Here is a 21,827-nt window from a genome sequence, read left to right as displayed (position 1 = left end):
TTGATATTAAAAGTTCAAATATAGGTATAGAAATTTTATATTCTCTTCAAAATTAAATTATTTGGTTTTTTTGCTTGTAAAAATGATTCATTCTCATTATAAAAACTCAAACTATAAATTTTTACGAGTGTGAAGAAGGAAAGTTGAAGTTATCTTGAGTCTTACTTTTCAGAGTTAACCATAATTTTCCATTTTGGTGAATGACATTTTAGATATCACACTTTCTCATACACACCCCCCCCCCCACACACACACACACACACTCATCATCTTTAATAAATGAGATTATGTTATATATTCTGTTTTCCTTGTCGTTGGCATGTTTCCAAGTCCACACATATAGAACTATTTCATCAGTAATCTTTTATTGTTCTTAATTAGATAACTATATAGTGAAAAAAAGATACTTGGAAAAATTTCAGTCACTATAGAAACATAGAGTTAAAATGGAGTGCTCTCTTCATTGCAATAGTAAGATCACTTCTTTTCCCATATACGATTCATGTTAATAGTTGGGGTTCATCACTGTATACTTTATATTCTGCATTTATAAATAATTGGAATAGAAAATTTTATGTAAATAGGAACATATCTTCTACAATTTTTTTTACTTAAATTATATATTTGAGATATTTTATGTTAGCAGAAAGTTCTTTTTTTACTTTTTTTACAGAATCATTGTATTACATAATTTAATTTATTCTTCATTGATGAATATTTAGATTCCTTTTCCACTTTTACAAGAAGTTGTATGTTTGCTGTATGTTTGCTTATATACGCAAGTATTTCTGAAGGATGGCTTCCATTAAATTGAATTACTGTAGTTTTGCAAATTTTAAATTTTCATAGATGAGGTGATGCTGCCTTCTAAAAAGTTGGCCATCTACCCTTTGATTACTTCTCTATACCTTCAGCAATACTGGAAAATATCAAGCTTTATAATTATTGGTAATATGACAAGGAAGAATGTCATTTTCTTGTTTTAGTTGTATTCCCTGATTATAGATCAAAAAGTATATTGGGAATCTTTTAATGTATTTATTAGTAATTATATTTCATATGTGAAATGTCTGGTTAAATATTTTGTCCATTTTTTTAATGCCCCCTTTCCTCATTGATGTTTGGGAATTATTTATGCCTTAGGGGTACCAATCTTGTTTGGGTTATAAAATCCTATACCAAATACTTTTGTTTATCTTTTGCATTTTGATTTTATAGGTTTTCATTATTTTCAAATTAAAAAAAAATATGCAGTCATATATGCCAATCATTTTGCATACATTGAACTCCCCCCCAACCTCCCACCAAGTAGTAGTCAATTGGGTCATTACCATTATTTTTTCCCATTGCTCTGAAAAACACTAAATTTCTGTGTGTTTTAATTAGTCACTATACTTTCCTTTATTCTTTTTTGTTTTTATAAATCATCTTTGCTACTCTTTCACATATTCTTCCAGATGTACATTAAAATTAAACTAAGCTCCATTTAGATCTATTAAATTAGTACACAAATTTAGGGAGAGTTGACATTTCATTTTACAATGTTGAGCATTCTCATTCAGGAATATGTAATTTCTTCCCATTTATCCAGTTGTTCTTTTATGTCATTAAGTAAGATTTAATACGTGTACACATATGCATACCACAGTATGCACATATGCATGTATATGATATGGTTGTACTATTTCTTGATAGGTATATACACCATGAAATGTATAACTTTACTTGCTACTATGACAGCCATTGGGTTACTAAGACTTTTATTTTGATGCTAGCTGATGTATAGAAAAGTAATACATGTTATTATTCATCCTGCGTTAAGACATGAATACTGAATACTCAGTAGTGATAACAGCTTTTCAGTTATCTTGCATTCTTTAGGTAGGCAATTTTGTCACCCTCTGTACAATATTTTAGCTATCAGTTATTTTTTATGTTCATTTACATTGACTAGAACCATCAGTAAAATATTGATTAACCTCCGTAGCAGTGGAAATACTTACCTTAATTTTGACTTTTGAGCACGGTATTTGCTGTAAATTTCTGGAATTTGTTTTATGTTAAGAATGATTCTTTCTAGGAGCACCTGGGTGGCTCAGTCGGTTGAGCATCCGACTTTGGCTCAGGTCATGATCTCGTGGTCCGTGAGTTCGAGCCCCGTGTCGGGCTCTGTGCTGACAGCTCAGAGCCTGGAGCCTGTTTCAGATTCTGTGTCTCCCTCTCTCTCTGACCCTCCCCCATTCATGCTCTGTCTCTCTCTGTCTCAAAAATAAATAAACGGTAAAAAAAATTTAAAAAAAAAAGAATGATTCTTTCTAGTCATAGCTCACTAAAGATTTTTTGTTTCTTTAGATTTATTTTGCATTAATAAGAATAGGCATAAAACTATCATCAAATGCTTTTCCAAAATTTGTTGAAATATAGTTAAACAAGGGATTTTATAGTTAGATTTCCCAATTATGAGCTACTGTTTTATTCCTAGGGTAAGAACATTGCCTTGTTGTATAATTATTGTTTTTGTACACAGCTAGATTTAAGTTGCTAATATTTTATTTAGAGATTGCCTGATAGCTCTGTCCCCTGTCTAATCCCTATCTAATTTTGTTATCATGTTACATAATCACTAAAAGACAATTGTTGAAATGGGAGGGGGCTTACAAAACAAATAACTAATCTGTCCCTCATCTCTCAGATGGAAACCAAAGGCAAGTAAATTGTCACACTAAGTACAGTAATTCAGAGACAGGATTGTGTAAGTAAAGATTCAGAGTTTGGGAGGTGGCTTGAGATGCAAAGTCTGAGGGAATAGGAAGTTCCTTGATAATAATTTGCTTTCTTGAAACGCCCTGAATGTACTTGCTTCTCTGAGCTCCACTACTTCTAGCTTCCTATTGTACTTAGAAACTAGAGGTTTATTTTCTCTTTCATGTGTCCCTTAAATCGATTATATTTCCTGAGATTGGCTTTCACTGTCTTTGATTTCCCTGGCAGTTCCTGGCCCACATAAAAGGTGCATACTCAACATTTGTTACTTGATTACAACTGTCCCCTGCATCTTGCCATGCGCTTCTCTAGCACAATTCTATTCCTGGAACACTCTAAAAACTTGTAATTCATGCTCAGTTCTTGTTACCACAAAGAGCATCAGGGCAGCAGTGTTTCACCAGGAGAAATAGAAAAGCTGGCTTGTCGAGCCAGAAGTCACTATCCAAGCCAACACTGGGACATCACAGACTCCCTCCTGCACGGCTCAGGCTCAGTCCGGCCTCTGAGCCAGGCTCTTCTGGAAACAAAGCATTCATTACATTATGTTCTGCAGGAGACCCGAAGCTCCTGGGTTTGTTGATGGCAGTTTTTGTGCCTCTTCCCATCTGCCATACACTCCAGCATTTGGCAGCCGGCTTGGGCCCTTTGAACAATTAGTTTACTTGATTAGAAATAAATAAATTAAAAGCAAAGTTGGGAGCTATTCAGGTGTTTCCAGTTCGATATCTTAAGTGAAAGTAAAACTTGAAAGAAACTGCCCCCCGAGCTTTGTTAAGTATGATGACCAGACTACAAGAAAAGTGTGTTACTTTTCTTTGAAGTCCAATTGTCTAAGCCTTTACGGAATATTGAAAATGAATTTCAAAGAGAGATTTCATTCCCCTTTCTTGCTTGTCCTGAATTTTTGCTACCGTTTCCTTCTACTAAGCTCCATTTTGCATTCTCACTTTGGGAATGACATGTACTTAAGCATATTAATTTGTGCATTCATGCATGTATTCATTCGCCAAAGAACTATTATTGTTTGGCTATCATGTATCAGGCACTAGGAACTGAGGGCCCAATGATGAGCAAACACAGGTAAGGACTCTGTACTTACACAGCAGAGGAAATGATCACAAATGAAATAATCTCTTCAGTGAATGTGTAATCACAAACTGAGACTCATGCTGTGAAAGGAAAAAAAAAACCTGACTTGGGCAGAGGAAAGTCTCCAGGGTGGGTGGGAGATGTGGTATCGGTGAAAACTGATTACTTTGGTAATCTGTTGGTTTAATGGCTTACTTCTGAGCAGAGATCTGATAGACAGCAGTTAAGCAGGTATAAGGGGTATAAGGGTGACGGTGAAAAAGAAGGGGAGTGTATTTCAGGCTAAAGAAAATGGCATGTGCAAGTGTCCTGTGGCAGAGGAAGTATGGATATCTGAAAGTAAGTTTAATATCTGAAACAAAGATAGAAAAAGAACTCTTAAGCATGGTGAGGGTGGGGAGCAAGAAAAGATGATTCAGGAGGTGTTTGAGAGGTGAAATAAAAAGAAATGGAGGGGTGCCTGGGTGGCTCAGTCGGTTAAGCGGCCGACTTCGGCTCAGGTCGTGATCTCACGGTCCGTTAGTTCGAGCCCCGTGTCGGGCTCTGTGCTGACAGCTCAGAGCCTGGAGCCTGTTTCAGATTCTGTGTCTCCCTCTCTCTGACCCTCCCCCGTTCATGCTCTGTCTCTCTCTGTCTCAAAAATAAATAAACGTTAAAAAAAAAATAAAAAAAATAAAAAATAAATGGATAGATATGGGAATGAGAGGGTGAGTATTGTTCAGGTAGTCTCTAGTTCTCTGCTTTGAGTCGTAAAACACACAAGACCACCTCACCGCCTACACAGTTCTCTGACCACACTAGGCTAGTTTGACCATCAACATTCCACTCCAACACTCTAAGAATGGTCCTCCATGTGGCTGAATCAAGGACAATTTCAGGGGTAACTTACTTGACCTGTCAGTATTTAATATTTGAGATCACCTCCTTGAAACTTTCTCTTCTCCCAGCCTCTATGACCTCAGAGTACTGTAGGTAAGCTTCTCTATCCCTGACCACTTTTTCTAAGACTTATGGTAGGGTTATCTTCTTCTATTAGCCTAATAAATATTGATGTCTCAGATACTTTTCTAAGAATATTTACTCCCTGCACAATCACATCCTATTACCATTGATATGCTAGTGACTCTAAAATTTTGTCTCTGAAATTCTCTGTCTTGAAAGTGTTTACACAGGAGTTGCATGACCATCTGACAGAGAGGAAACTGAAGGAAAATGAGACAGTGACCTTTATTGCCCACAGATTGCTAGAATACACAGTGACATGATATTACAATTAGCTATGTGAACTACATACAAACAGTGCACATGTGGCAATGGAAATCTCATCAAACATCAAAGTTTGCTTCATGTTCTTGGGAAATCATATCACAGATAAATACCTGTGTGAGGACTCCATAGTGACAGACTGAATGTTGTGTGATGAACAGCTGTCCAAACAGCGAGCTTGTTCATAGCAACAATAGCATTTCAGTTGTCTAAGCTGACTTCGAGAACAACTAGTACTGCTAGACTTCAAATAAAACTTGATTAGAATGTTCAAATATAGCACGCTCTGTTATATAGTACTTTTAAAATATAGTCCTTTACCAGATCAGAACAAAGTAATGATGAAAAGTAGAGGTGAGCCTACAGATGGTAGACTGATTTGAAAAGTCCCTGAGAATACTTCAAATCCCCAGATATCTTCTTTATAGCTGTCCTCAGCTTTACCATCAATGAGTCATTCTTTTGGGTCAAGCATGGCCATCTCCCTGACCTTGATGGGAAAGCAAGGGATAGAACGAGCCTGACTGGCAGGGTTCTACAGATTCCAGAGTAGAGAATTTCTGACATAAGACCATAGGTTAGAAAGTGAAGGGTACCCTGTTCTATGCCACGTGAAAGGGTAGAACCAAAAGATGACAGGAACATATAAAATGGTACACAAGGAGTACTTGGGTGGCTCAGTCAGTTAAGTGTCTGATTTCAGCTCAGGTCATGAATCTCACAGTCCGTGCGTTTGAGCCCCACGTCGGGGTCTGTGCTGATAGCAGAGAGCCTGCTTTGGATCCTCTGTCTCCCTTTCTCTGTGCCCCTCCCCTGCATACTCTCTCTCTGTCTCTGTCTCTGTCTCTCTCTCAAAATAAACAAACATTAAAAAAAAAATTAAAAGGAAATTGGTATACAAAACTTGAATTAGGAACAGGAAGAGGAGAACAAATGTCAGCAGGATGAGAACAAATATTAATTAGTTGAAGAATCATCTGATCAGGCTTTGTTTTCTACAACTCAACTTTTTTTTTTTTTTTTTTTTTTTTTTTTTTTTTTTTTTTTTTTTTTAAACAAACCTGACAGGCAGTACATTTAGTCAAGTTTAAAGGGTCTAGAATGGACATGAATCATAGCATCATAGAGGGCAGAAGGACTTGTGAGCAGGAGAAATGGTCACATGAAAGTTGCTGATTTAAAAAAAAAAATTAAAAAAATCACTCCCTCACTCCCCTCTCAGTAACATGACATGTCGCTGTTGAAAGGTTTTCAAATTTATTTTTACAGTTATTAAATACAGTGCCAGTAATGATTTTAATGATACAGTTAAATTTTTTATAAAAATGAAAGAATATTGTGTCCTGGCCTTTTTTTTTTTTTTTTTTTTTTTTAAGAAATGTGAATTTACCTGAGTGCCTTTGGTCCCATGTTTTAGGATAAAACTAGACTAGATAGACTCTGATTTTCATGCGCCTGGCTAAAAATGTAGTACAATATCAGTAAAAAGTCTGGTCAATCATTTCAATGCAGGAACCTTTGTCAATACTTTTAATTCAGGGTGGCACAAAAGAGCACACACATATTTAGTTAATAGTCTTGTCATTGGATGGTTTATGTTTCTTCTCCCAGTTTGATTTTGTTTTCCTTATCTATACAGTAGAGGATTAGAGAATGGGATCAGAAATCACAAGCTGTTGACCTATGAACTTAAGCCAACAGACAGTTTGGTGAAGGCAGTGTTGTTATTGTTGGTATTGGGGTTTTTGTTTGTTTTTGTTTTTTGTTTAATTCCATCTTGTTTTCATGAGATCTAATGCCTTTAGGGATTATGCCTTTAGGGAGGGCATACACACTCACCTATTCCTGGGGACCTACAAACCCACCAACCACTGAGTTACATCAAGATTTTATACTCATATTTCCTGCATGAATCATGAAAACGTTTCAGTTTGTGGCTCTCAGATTAGAAATTTTGTCAAATTTGTTTAGGCTCTTAAGGTTTTTATTCTATAAAACCTCTTAAGGGAGTGACTGTTCTTTCCCACCCTCCACTGGTAGAGAGATAGGTGAAATGGAAGGAAATTCATACAAGGTCAGGCGCCTACCTAGTGCTATCAGGCCATCTCCTCACACTCTCTCATTTAATCCTCAAAACACTCCCTGCTATAGGTATTATCATACCCATTTTTCAGGTTACAGAACTAGCTTTAGAGAAATTAACATTTTGCCCATGGTCAAATGCTTATCAGTTGTGGAAATCAAGTTCAAACCCAGATCTGTTTGTCTCTAAAACCTCCTTATGTCCTAATTTCCCTTAGTGGGCAGAAACTTTCTGCAAGGATCTCTTGAATAATGAAGCTTTACACAGACTTTGAAACATTGTCAAAATTAGATATACAAAAGATGTCAGATGTCCAAATATCTCAAGCTATTATACAAAATATTTTATATGCATGCTGTTTTCTTTGATTAGTGGGAATTTGCCTTCATGCTGTGCTTAGAAACATAACTAGCTTTCTAAAAAGCCACACGGAATTTAGGAATATTCTTAGAAGAAATTTGGCTTTCATTTACACATTGATGTGGCTTTGGAAAATATGTCACAAGTCACTTAGATTAAAAACATAAAGAGATTTTATTTCTATCAGTTAACTTTTTATTTTGTTTTGTTTTGTTACTGAAGACTAGCTATCTCATAAATTCAAATTTGTATAAAATGTCACTAAAATTCCATTTGCCTTATTCTGGAAATAGTACTTGATTATTTAGAAAATTTATCTGACATAAAACAGTTCTTATAAGGAGAATTTCAGGTATGTCTGCATAAAGGAAAACAGAGTGTTAGGATGATCATTAATTGAGTAGGAAACAGTCATACTGTATTTTCAGTTGAGAGTTTGTGAAACTTAAGTCCACTAATATAAACAGAAATTTTGTGTTTAGCATCATTTCCATATTGTGTTAGTCACTGAACTGGATTACAATAAACATGACTAGCAAATTTCTAGCACAAGAATGTCTGATTTTAAAAGAGAGAAAAAGAGAGGCGCCTGGGTGGCTCAGTCGGTTAAGCATCCGACTCTTGGATTGCGCTCAGGTCATGATTTCGCGGTTGAGGGATCAAGCCCTGAGTCAGCCTCACACTGAGCATGTAGCTTGCTTGGGATTCTCTCTCTCACTCTCTCTCTTTGCCCCTCCACTGCTCTGTCTTTCTCTCTCAAAAATAAATAAATAAACTTAAAAAAATGAAAAAAAGGGAAAGACGATACATTAAAAAATAAAGGAGAAGAGTATATGGGGCATGTTTTTATGATTTTTAAACTTTGGATTAACGAGCATGTATCTGATTTGACTGAAAGATTGAGCCAATAATTTATATATTTAAAGAAAATTTACTTAATACAAACAGTGGTCAAACTTACAGATAGAGATTTTCTTCAGTGCAGTGCAAATTATTATAAGACATGGCAACGTGATTAGATTGCTGAATCGCATTCTCTGTGAGTGGGGCTTGGGGGTTGGGGGAGAGGGGCACCGAAACTACTGCCCTTTTCAAATAATTCACAAATGTGCTAATTGTGTGTCAGATTTGAAAGTTGAAGCACTGTGACCTTCAAGCCAACAAAAGCCCTTTTCAAATAAGCCACTTTCATGTACATTAATAAAGTGAACAATGCCTTTCCCCAGTTAAATAATGTATGGCTGTTATTTCATTATATGTAAATGCAAATCAAGGAATTGTTTCACTATTCATATAGTAAAAGTAATGCTATAAAAAAGGAGACTGGAAATCCACTTAAGTCACATTTTGTGGTGCCCTATAATTGTGATCCAAGGGTGTGTTTCTTGTCTCCTTCCATTGCTTGCAGCTAACATGTGGTTTCTCTGAAACTGAATTCATTTTGGATTGGAGGAATAAATCCTGTAATGTTTTGAAGTATATAGTAACCAACAGAGACATTAGGAAAGTTAGCAAAATGATTAAAAAAAAAAAAGCTGTTTCCTTGCAATGATGAAGACAGTGACGTATCTTGTAGATCAGAGAGAACACTGTACATACTCATTTACCTACTAGCAAGAAGAGTGAATAAAAGTAAGGGTCAGAGAAAGGGAAAGGAATCCCATGCTCTTTCCAGTGGCTCTTTCATGGTATAAAGAAAGTAAATATTGGACTTAGGTAAAGGACGTAAAGGTGATTATTTCACTGGAAAAGAGTGCAGGTTTCAAAAGCAATAATGTATAAAGGAATTTAGGTGTTACTAATGCTTGAATTGAATTGATTGCTGGAATGTCAAACAATGAGCATGAAGTTGTAGTGGAAAATCAAGAACAGGAAGAAGAATTTAATTATCTTGTATTTGTCCAGTTTTGTAATATATCTGATGCTGAATAAAACATGAGTAAAGATATAGTCATGCTTAATGCAACTTAAGTATGCATAATAGACCGCAGGGGGATAAAAAAATAATAAAACAATTACAAACTTAAAATAAACCATAATCATGTGAGATTCCAAGAACCTATTAGCATTCAATCCATAAATAAACTTTTTTTTTTTTTTCCAGTCCTATAGGAAACCATAATAGTTAACATCTTATTATGGGTTAGATGTCGATACCAAGAGACCGGATAGAGTTGAATGATTCACTCACCAGTCTTCCTTTTTGTTTTAAACAATTTTCTCAAGCCCTTTGTTGTTAACTGTTTTAATAGAGTCTCTAGATACTTCCATAAAACAGATAGCAGTGACATTTATGAGGATGCTACTGGTTATCACTGAGACTTTTCAGTGGGTATGTACATGCCCTAACTTATTTAGGATAACAAATGTTTCTACATTTCTTTAATAATGTGAACTAATTTCCATTATTTTGGATTGTATTTAAGGTGGCAAATCTTGCTTGTTCCATGTCAACAAATGAAGATGGGATTAAAATTGTTAAAGTTGCGGCCAATCACCTGGAAACCTTGTGTCCACAGGTATGATGACTAAATTGCTGTCTCTTTCATTACACTAACTATAAAAATTATATATAATGCTTTTGACCATATATATATATATATATATATATGGAAATATATTAAAATATTTATTTTAAACGCAGAAGATGATTTGTCCTAAGGTCATGGTTTATTCTTTACTTAGAACCTAGTTCTTGTAACATTGTCTCAGGGACCATATCAGAATCTTGTGAGAGAAAAGTATAGTGTGAAATCAAAGCAGAGCTTTGTCCAACAATTTTATTTTAGTCATTATTTATTTTGAAATCTCAGAGTATGAAAGGAACAACTTTTGGGACTCCTGGGTGGCTCAGTGGGTTGAGCATCCAACTTCAGCTCATGTGATGATCTCACAGTCCATGAGTTCAAGCCCTGCATCAGGCTCTCACAGCCTGGAGCCTGCTTCAAATTCTGTGTCCCTTCTCTTTCTGCCTCTCCCCACTCATGCTCTGTCTCTGTCTCAAAAATAAATAAGTGTTGAAAAATGTTTAACTTTTTTTAAAAAGAAAGGAATAACTTCTTTTTATCTTTCATCCAAAGAAGACATGAGTTTGAAAAAAGCCAAGAAATGTTTTTGTGTCTGCAATTCAGAAGTTTTTGTTTGTTTGTTTGTTTACCTTCAAAGCAATGCATTATTATGGAAGTATTTCTAGGGCTAGTGTTTTGAACCATGAATCAGGATACATTGAAAGGCAATCTTAAACACCCTGTCTTAGAATAATCAAGAGATAATACAGATAATTACTTCCGAATAGAGATCACAAATGTTGTAAGGATGTGAACTATAACAATGATTAGAGACTGGATATCTGATGAGATGCTCATTTTTCTAAAAGTAGAGTATGTGTTAAATTCTTGATTTGCCTTGTTGACAATTTCATCTCTAAGAATATTGAGCAAAAGTAAGGGAGACTCTTCCTTCAGGTTTAACGTTGAGTAACAAATAAAAACTGTCTGGAGAAGTGGTGTCCAGGGGACTTGCAACGGAGATCTCGCCACTGATGTCAGTTTTCTGTGAGCTCTCACGAGGAACCAGAGGAGTGTAGCGCGGTCCCTAAAGTGGTTGAATCATTTCTACCCCCCTTAGCAGTCTAGGAGAGTTCACATTGTGGATTATACTTGACGCCGTCACTTTTTAAATTGTCTTGGGGCGCCTGGGTGACTCGGTCAGTCAAGTGTCCAACTCTTGATTTGCGCCCAGGTCATGATTTCACAGTTTGTGAGTTCGAACCCCACGTTGGGCTCTGAGCTGACAGTGCAGAGCCCGCTTCAGATCTTCCGTCTCCCTCTCTCACTGCCCCTCCCCTGTTCATACTCTCTCTCTCTTTCTCTCTCAAAATGCATAAACTTAAAAAAATTAAAATGTCTTTTGAATCTGAAGAGTATTAACTATATCTCATTGGTTTCAATTTATAATTTTCTGATTACTAAATAAAACATCTTTTCACATGTTTGTTAACCATTTGGCTTTCTAATTCTGTGAATAGCCTAAATCTTTTGCTAATTTTTAGTTGGGATGTCTTTTTCTTTTTTGTGGCATTGCTTAGGTTTGTTAAAAATATCCTCTGTTGACTACAGCTTTTCCTTTAACTTTTAAAGTAATATTTTAATCATAGAAAATTTCAAGAACTTTAGTGATCCATCTTTTCATTCCTTCAATAGATACATATTGAACACCTACCCTGTATCATGGTTCATTGGTTTGTATCATTGGTTCACATTTTCTTTAAAAAAGGTTGAAGTATCATTATTTAACATTTACATCTTTACTTCATCTAAAATTTATTTTCATATCTAATCTGAGGTAGGGATTTTTTTTTTTTTTACAGTGTTAACCATTGGGCCATTATCATGTATTGAATAGTTGACCCTTTCCCAATTAATGTGAAATGTTATCATTGTTTGTCTCTTTCTCTCTGTCTCTCTCACACACACACTTTTAAAAACATTTCTATTGTTTTATATATATTTGTATACACATACGTATATACTATACATATTTATAATATGTGCATACATACACATGTTTTATATGATGCATTATACAGGTGTAATAAATATATATCAAATGTGTACAATTTACTTACTACTATTCCATATGTAAATATAGATTGATAGGTAAATTGAAATACATTTCAGAGCATACAAGCTTCTGGACTCTCTATTATTTTCCACTGGTCTATTTCTTTATCTCTGCAACAGTATTGCAATGTCTTAATTATGTTTTTATACTAAATCTGATATCTCTAGGCAGATTGGCTCACCTCATTTTTCTTGTTGTATTTGGTGGTGTTTTGTTTTGTTTTTAATTATTGCTCTTCTTCTTTTTTACTTGTTCATATAGCTTTCAGGATCAACTTGTCAAGTTCCATGGAAGTATGTTAGAATTTTTATTGAAATTGTTAAAATGTCTTGAATTTTAGATTGTTTTAGGAATAATGACTTTTCGAGATATTGGATTTTTCCATTAATAAATGTTTTATTGATAAATGCTTATTTAAATGTTTTATGTATCTCCATAATCAATCTTTTTTTTATATTGTCCTTCAGGGTTCTTAAGCTTTTTATCATTTATTACAATAAATTCCATGGCTACATGCTGATGGCTTCCAAACTTTTCTCTCTGGGCCAGATCTCTCCCCTAAAGACCACACTCAGATTTAGGATAGCCTTGACATTTCCACTCTGATATCTAGAAGACACTTAAAATAGCCCAAATGGATCTCCTGATTGTTCCATTCCCATCTCATTCTGCTACTTTTTAAATCTTCCTTATTTTAGTTAATGGCATGGTTATTCACCTAGTTGTTCTGGGGAAAAATCTGGAAGTTTTTTTCTTTTTCTTCATTCAATAAGTACTTATTGAACATGTACTACGTAGTAGGTATTCTTTATGTACCTATAAGGTAAATCATGAAGAAAACAAACAGATAAAAATCCTTGTCTTTGTGAAGTTTACATCTTAATGATATCTGAGGGCTGTTTTTCCCATTGAATCCATTAACTAGTCCTAGCAACTTCACCAAAAATATTTATCTTGAATCTATATACTTTTCTCCATCTTGTCTGTCAGCATCTCATCCTATCCCACTATCACGTCTATCTTGGACCACAGAAATACCATCTCCTATGGTTTCCATACTTATATCTCTTTAACCTAGTTTCTATCTAAAAACCAAAATAAATTTTATTTTTTTTTAAATTTTTTTTTTAACGTTTATTTATTTTTGAGACAGAGAGACAGAGCATGAACGGGGGAGGGTCAGAGAGAGAGGGAGACACAGAATCTGAAACAGGCTCCAGGCTCTGAGCAGTCAGCACACAGCCCGACGCGGGGCTCAAACTCACATACCGCGAGATCGTGACCTGAGCCGAAGTCGGACGCTTAACCGACTGAGCCACCCAGGCGTCCCCAAAATAAATTTTAAAGATGTTTATCATAGCAATTGCTTTCTTTAGCTTTTACAGTAAAATGCAAACATTTTTTATGACTTATTCAGACTTTTATAAACTTCCTACTGCCTAACTTGCAGCCCCATGCTGTACTGTTTTCCTTTTCACTCATTAGATCACTGCATATTGGCCTTTCTGTTTCTAGAACACAGTAAGTTCCTTCCCATCAGAGGGAGTTTGCATTTGTTAATTTCCCAGGGCAGTTTTTCTCTTGAGGCCAGCTTCTGTTATGTTCAGTTTGCAAGGACTCACTGAAATACCATCTTCTCAGAGATCAATCTCCCTAAATGGCTTCTCCAGCTATACCCCATTATATCACCATATTTATTTCTTTTAGTCTCTATCACAACCTGAGATTATATTTTATATTATTTTGTTACTTTTATTGTACACTTTTGACACTCAAACATAAAGTTCATGAAGGCAATGATTTAGTCTTCCTTATTCACTATGTATATTCCCTGTACTTGGCAGAAATGCAACATATATATGCAGCATATAAATATAGAATAATTATTCTATATTTATAGAGGGCAGCAAGGCTTTTGGCAACACCTTTTATACTTTTCCTAACAAGATGTGTCTTCTTTTGGCAATATGAAAAAAAATTACAGTATAACTAGAGTTATAGTTACGAAAAAAATAATCCTTAAAACGGGCGATTAATGTATAGTTGCTAACCAACAGTGGGATCTGTACTGGTGGGCTTCAGTGATCTGCTCTTGATTTATTTCATTTCAGTGCTTTCCTAATGATTTGGATAAGACTATAAATTAATATATATCTTAAAATTTATTAAAATTTTAAATTCTTAAAATTTTCAGTTACAAATAAGAATAAAGGGCATATATTAGCTGCATGAATCTAGTAACAAAGAATTTGGATTTCCAGAATTGGACTAAATTTCAGTATCCAGATGAAATGTAATAGATATAAATATTAAACCATATATATGGAACACTATAAAACAAATTATAAAATAGAGAACGGAAGAGTTATAGCTTAGCAGAAATGTACCCTCCAAAAGGCTTAGAGATTTTAGTTGATATTAATCTTAATGTGAATCAACAGTGTGATACAGCTGTCAGAAAAAAAAAAAAAACAACTATGATTTAACATCTTTTCATCAAAGAATAAGTTCTAAAACTAGGGTGCCTGGGTGGCTCAGTCGGTTAAGCAGCCAACTCTTGATTTTGGCTCAGGCCATGATCTCACAGTTAGCGAGTTTGAGCCCACATCCAGTTCTGTGCTCACAGTGCAGACCCTGCTTCAGATCCTTTACCTCCCTCTCTCTGCACCTCCCTGACTCGTGCTTGTGTGCTCTCTCTCTGTGGAAAATAAATACATGTTAAAAAAATTTAAAAAAGAAAAAGTTCTAAAACATATTCTCAACCTTCTCTGTACTTCAAAATTATTTTTTAAACTGTATGTATTTTAATACAGTACATCTTGAAATTTAGAATTAGTAGTTCTGGAGTGTACCCCAATTGAGAGTGTGTGTGTGTGTGTGTGTGTGAGTACCCATATGTGTAAGTTCTACTTTTGCAAATCTATTGAAATAAAACATGCACATACATTTAGGTCCACTAATTCGACTTCCAGCAATTTATGGTACAGCTGTATATGTGCACATGCATAAAAGTCTATGAGTAAGGTTTTTATGCAGCTTGACTTACAGTGGCAAAAGCTGGAACCATCCTAATGTCTGTTAGCAGAGAATGTTAAAGCTGTGTAAAGTAGTAAGTCGGCTCAAAGTGTGTTTTGGTATGGAAGATACCCAAGATAAGTGGAAAAGGCAAATTTTAAATGAGTATGTATATTATCCCATTTATGTGGGGGGGAAAAAAAAGGAGATAGTTTGAGCCATATGTTTGTGTAGTCATAGAAAATTTTTCAAAAAAGTTTCACAAGAATTTTAATAGTAGTTATTTCCAGGAAGTGAGACAGGGACAAAGCACAAAGAGGACAGTTTTACAGTCCATTTCATTTCTTTTACAACTCTTAAGTTAAGCAGAAATAGGTATTTTCTTAATTTCTAAATAAAACCCAACCAATTAAAAATGTTGCTAGATTGATCCAGGAGCGAGGCTGAGAAACACAGGGTCAGGAGCTGCTGATGGGGTAACATTAATTCCTGTTTGTTAAAAATGATTGAGTTCATTCAGGTTTCAGTGAGTTGGCTCATCCTGGCTCTCACTGTGCCTGAAGGGCTACGGCGATAATGCTTTGCCCATTGCATATTTAGCAGAGGATCTGAATAGTGACATGACTTGAAACTATGTCATATGAAAAACTCATAAAAACAACAGGGATTATACCAAGGTAAAGGTAAGAAGACTTCAAAAAACATGGTCACTGCCATCAGATCTCTAAAGGCCTATGATGTGAAAGACTTGTTCTGAAGATTCCTCAGGGGCAGAACTACAGCTTATTGAGTAGGAGCTACAAGAATAAAAAATTCCCCTCATCACAAAATGAGAGATGCTCTCTAACAGTGCTATCTTGAAAGGAATTGGACTTTGTTGAGAAGGAGGAATTTGGAGTTTCTCAATGACACAGACATTCAAACACACGGAGAGTGACCATTTGACTAAGCTGTGATAAAGGGAATATAAGCCTTGGGTAAGAAGTTCACCTAGAAGTTTTTTAATTCCCAATCCTGAGATCTTCTAATGGATCTTTTATATAAAGCAGAGAAACGTGATCTGAATGATAGCATTTCTAAAATAGTATAGCTGTTTGAACTCAACCTGTTGGAAGGGTAAAGCTAGTCCATATGGCTTAATAGTTACTCTATTTCAACAAGTGACTTGGAGGGATATTTTAAAAGTAAATATTTTGTATTTGCATATGGCAAAGAAATGAGAAAGACAGAATTCAAGGTTCTAAAATATGTTTGTAATTTGGACTAATGTTTGAAACCTCATAAACTAAAATTTAATAAGGGTAAATATAAAGTCAGGACCTTAGGTTAAATATGTGCACAAGGTGGATAGGAAAAACATCACTTATATCAAAAGCACTGGCACATCAGGAATGAGAGGGGGACATTTGTATCTAGTTCAATGAGTTTAAACACTGGTCCAAAAAAGCGTTTTCATGGTCTATACTGAAATTAGGTCAGTAATAGTTAGCTTTTTTCATAAAGTAAAATTCATTCAACTTTTTATGAGAAATTGATGTACTTTCTACTTGTTTGATATTCATCAAAAGCATTTGATTTATGAACTACTAATGAAAGTAGATAATAGCTTGTTATATGGTTATTCTTCACTTGGAAAAATAAAACTTTCCCAATCCCATGTGGATTACGTTCCTTTCCCCACTACTTAACTTCTTTCAAAAACATTTGTAGCCTGAAGAATCCAGAAAATTAAAAGTACTAATTTAGGTGACTCAACTATATATCAGTAGCATGGCATGGGGGCCATCTTACAGCTTTAAAATGATTATGATACTTAGCTTGTGAAATAGGGGAAATTTCCAGAGTAGCTGGCCTGGGGCTGTCCAGATCTAAAATTCCATGTTGGATTCAGGCCCTGCAATTTAGGGGCTAAGCAAAAGAGGAATGAGTTGTTTTAAGTGTAGTGAACTATTACCTAATCACCAGACATATTTAGTCAAAAGCCAAGAAAGGCTGCACCTTGTCAAAGATGTTAGAAATAGAATTTCATATTGGGGTGGTAGAAGTACTCGTTGTTTTAAGTGTTCTTTTTCTAAAGAAGAATCTTTAATTAATAAAAATATGGTAAAAACCTAGGATATTTTCCCTGTGGTGAATACACTTATATTTAAGTAGGCAGACTCTCACAAGTGCTTAGATTTAACAAAATCAAGTTAAGTTTCTAATCACTGTCATATATGAATCAATATCTAATACAGCTTTGTTATATCTTCTGTTTATGCCTCTCATCAAATGCTATGTTATATGATGACCTGACAGAGCTAAAACAACTTGCAAAGATATCAAGTATATTTTCAGTGATGTACTTGGGGATATATTTTCATACGTTACTTATTATAAATCTATAATTACTTTCTAAAAGGGTTGTATATTGAGTATGTTAAGGTCAAGTTTGCCCCAGACATAGAAACTTGTGAAGTATAAAACAAACAGAATACCTGGGGGAGACTGTGCTCTGGATATCACCTGCATTCATATTTAAACATGGAAAAGTATAACCTCTATGAGAGGGTAAGAATTTCAGGTCCACTGAGGTATCCTAAAAATAATGCCTGACAAGTAGTAGGTGCTTGGTACGTATTTGTGAAGTGAATGATTACATCTGCACAAACTTATTTTGTGTTATAGACATTGGGAAATAGATACCAAAAGCCCGCATGATTCCTCATCCTTTTTGTTCTCTGGGAGGTATAAAAAGTCCCAGTTTCTAACCAAAGTGATAAAATGTCCCCATATGACACTGTCTCCTTGAAGTACACATCTTGTGAAGTGACTGACAATATCTCCCTCTGCATGGACAAGATTATTTTGTTGTAACAGCAGCTTGTTCTGATTACATTATGGTGTTACTATATTTTGTATACACCAGTAAGGCTATGGGACTCTCTCTCTCTCTCTCTCTCTCTCTCTCTCTTTTTTAAACTGTGTGTGTCAACTGAAGCCTCATGTTTCTTTGACAAAGAGAGAGAGAGCTTGCATGCCTGAATGCACGTAATTGGGAGGGGCAGAGAGAGAGAGTGAGAGAGAGAATCCCAAGCAGGCTCTGTGCTGTCAGCGTGCAGCCCAGTGCAGGCAAGATCCGAACCCAATCGTGAGATCATGACCTGAGCCAAAATCAAGAGTCAGATGCTTAATGGACTGAGCTACCCAGGTGCCCTGGGGGTATGTCTTTCAAATGGAAAAACATATCTTTATGTGTATGGGGGTTTTGTTTGTTTTTGTGATCAAGAAGCTGTCATATCTATGAATTGAAAGCACTTAATTTTCTCAGAATCATGCTCTGGGGAAGCAGATATGTTTTCTTTCATTTTCTATAGATGATGATGATGGATGTTTTGTTTGCAACTAAACAATAGAAGACTCAAATATCAATTTGAAATAATCATATTCTTTAAGAATCCCAGAGTGTACTATCAGTGTTGTGACAGACAGGCTTTTTACAATTATTACTAATTTATTTTTCTCTTAAGAGAATGGCAAAAATACTCTAAGATTTTGGAAACCAAGAGTCATCTAAGACCATAAAAAAGCTAACAGGAAATGATTTTTTTTTTTTTTTTTTTTTTTTTTTTTTTTTTAGAAGCTGATTGTGATTGAATGGTTGATTCTCAAGACTGTCTCGGGTGATTTCAGACGGGAAGCCTAGGGTCAGTCTCTTCCTGGTGGTGCCATGATATTTATGTGGGGACATTGTGATTGAGTGCAGCTATGAACACAGTTGTTTCCAAGCTGGAAGTTAAGCTCTGTTATTGTACTATCATTGTTCTGCATCCTGTCCCAATTATGCAGTCAGCTACTCCCTTTCACTCACTCCAAGGATCTCTTAACTCAACAAATATTTGCTGATCATCTACCTGGAGAACCCATGAAGCTAGGGTGACCCAGGGGCAAGAAGTGGGGATTTATGGAGTACTCACTAGAGCAATTCTGAGGAATAAGGTCTGGGTTCATCAAGAAAGGGCTTTATCTAAGAAAATCTGAGGCATCATGTCCTAGAACAAGAGACAGAAATTGTGGGAAAGAAGTCAGAAACATTAAATTCAAGTGGGGAGGTGAGTTTGCAAATTAGATAATGACTTAAATGCAAGTAGCCAGGACTAAGTATGATGTAATATGTAGGCAGAGGCAAGAATTTCCAAATTAATCCAGAGACTATGCTGGAACCCTTATTTACACTCATGGTGTGTGCTGTAATAGTAAGCATATTAGCATAAATGCCCTGTGCCACCCTGGGCGTTGTTCTATTTATAGAGGCAAACAAAGGTGGAGCTTTGCCTACACTGTTTCCAATGAGAAGGGAAAATGTACTATGTAGGTAAAAATGAAGTAGTGTTAGAGAGGAATAGGTTAAAATGCCATGGGAGTTAGAGATTCATGTCAGTTAAGGGATTCAGGGAGGGCTCTCAGAAGAGTGACATAGTCTATAAGCCTTAAACGATAAATATGATTTGGACATTGGGGAAAATATGAAAAGGACAAAGGAGATGGAAAAGCAAGAAAATTTAAAAATGAGTAACTGAATCTGTGTAAGCTGCATCATCTCCTAGCAGGAAAGCTCCTGGCATTTGGGGTGGAATAATTCTTTGTTGTGTGAGACACAATGGTGGGGATCTACATGCCACAAAATTCAGAATGTAGGGCGTTAAATACACAACCACCACCTCCCAGCTCAGTCTCTGTGATAACCAAAAATGCCTCCACACATTTCCAAATTCCTCCTAGGAGATCCTGCCCCATTTGCAAACAAGTGGGAGGCCATGGCTGTGGAAAAGAAAGAGACTGGATACACATCTGGCAGGACTTGGCCCTTCCTGCCAAGCCAAAGAATTTAGATTTGGAACTTGGTAGAGGATGGCAAGTCATGATAGGTTTTGAGCAGAAGAATGACATTATCACATTCCTGCTTCCGTGGAACTAACCTGGACTGTGTGTGTCAACTGAATGGAAACTGTGATAGGCAGGACTAGTTAAGAGATTATAAAATATTATATACAAAAGTCATAACTTGAATAAGGGACATAGGAATAAAAATTTATAAGATGGGACAAATTGTAAATAGACTAAATAAATTGGCCAGAAAGTGAAAACACATTAGCTTACAGTAATGATGGAGGCAACAGAGGACAAATTTGGAGGTTTAGTCTGGCACCTGGAAAGATGGTGGTTCTATTAGAAGAAACTGGAAATACAATGAAAGAGGAGTCACCTGAGGACAGAATTAATATATTTAAAGCACTATTGAAATATTAAGGCAATGCTTTAAATATATTTGAGTTACTCTCAACATAAAGTTTAGATTATAGCAAACACGTTCAAAACTTGAGATATAATAGCGAGATATGGCGGCCATTCATATAGAGGTGATGGTTGGAACTGTTTCATGTAGGACAAGTTTGCCAAAGGGCAAGAGAAAATTAAAGGGTCAAAGGCAGAACCTTAAGAAAATACATCTAGGAGAGAAGAGGAGAAACCTAAGAGAGAACAATCATCAAAGTAAGAAGAAAGTCAGGAATGTGTGGGTTGGTGGAAGCCTAGCAAGTGGAACCTGTCAGCCTGGTGGTCAGCAATGCCACATGCTCCAGAGAGGTCCAGGGGGATGAGAACTGGCAAGTGTCAAGTGGAGTCAGAAGTTAGGAAGTCAGTGGTGACCTTCACAAAAGAGGTTCTGGTGGCATCCTGGCGAAGGAGGAGAGAGTGGGGCCTAGACTGTGAGTTGAAAAGAAACTTAGTTGTAGAAAAGAAAGACACTGGGGGGCCCCCACTTCACAGACTTTTACCACAGAATCTTACCATACTTTTTACTACCAGTCATTTTTCAATATTGCTTTTCATCTCCAGAATCTATGCTTTTATGTAAGTTTTTAAGCAATTTAGCAGAGTTCTCTAACATATGTTGTTTTTTTTTTTTTTTTTTTCAGTTAGGTCAGGCTCATGAAGCTAAATATTAATAGAACTTATCACAGATTTTTTGATAAGTAATAAATAGGTTATCCTGAATTTGCAGATGATTAGCACATACATGAATCTTAAACACATGGATTTTAAAAAAAGAGAGATTTAGGACTTTAGATATCACTATGCAATTCAGAAAGTAATATTAGTGCTGAAAAATATTTGGTTGGTCACATTACTTTTAAATGTCATTTTAAATGTGAGTCTAAATTGAAATATCTGTCAGTACCAGGATATTTAACCAAATGGAGAATATCTGTGACTGTTTCTTTCAAGAACTTTGCCTTGAGGATTAAATGAAAAATACCTGTAACCAGATATCCTGAAAGGTTTTGTACTCTGTCATAACAACCTTACTGACCAAAGCACGTTATACAAATATAAGCAATCATTTATCCTGTTCTTGTGCTATGATCAAGGTTCCAACCAGAGTTCTGTAACTAAAAGCACTGAGCTCTCATTTTATGTGTTGTAAATGACATTTCCACTGACTCTTATATTCCAATTTAGTTTCAAAGGGGGAATTTCTGCATTCTTTTCAAAGGGAGATCGTTCCAATTCCAGATCCACACTGAACCAGAAGCTTGGTACTGGCAGTTGACTCCCAGTCTCTTGGAATATAAGCTTGGTAGGG

At 35.7% G+C, this 21,827-nt stretch overlaps 1 protein-coding gene across 7 annotated transcripts in view; it reads left to right on the top strand.

The window, feature by feature from the left end:
- Positions 1–21,827, top strand: part of CTNNA3 (catenin alpha 3) — a 1,692,711-nt gene that overhangs the window by 1,001,241 nt on the left and 669,643 nt on the right. For all 7 annotated transcript variants that reach the window (XR_006209119.1, XR_006209117.1, XR_006209118.1 and 4 more), the window contains one exon: positions 9,991–10,083. Coding sequence is in view for 3 of the 7 variants with exons in the window: in XM_042960559.1 (XP_042816493.1) it covers positions 9,991–10,083 (93 nt within the window). In the remaining 4 variants the exon portion in view is untranslated. The remainder of the gene's footprint in view (positions 1–9,990; positions 10,084–21,827) is intronic.

This window comes from Panthera tigris, chromosome D2 (assembly GCF_018350195.1).
Source record: "Panthera tigris isolate Pti1 chromosome D2, P.tigris_Pti1_mat1.1, whole genome shotgun sequence".
NCBI classification, from domain to species: domain Eukaryota; kingdom Metazoa; phylum Chordata; class Mammalia; order Carnivora; family Felidae; genus Panthera; species Panthera tigris.
This window is presented reverse-complemented; position numbering and strand designations above follow the sequence as displayed.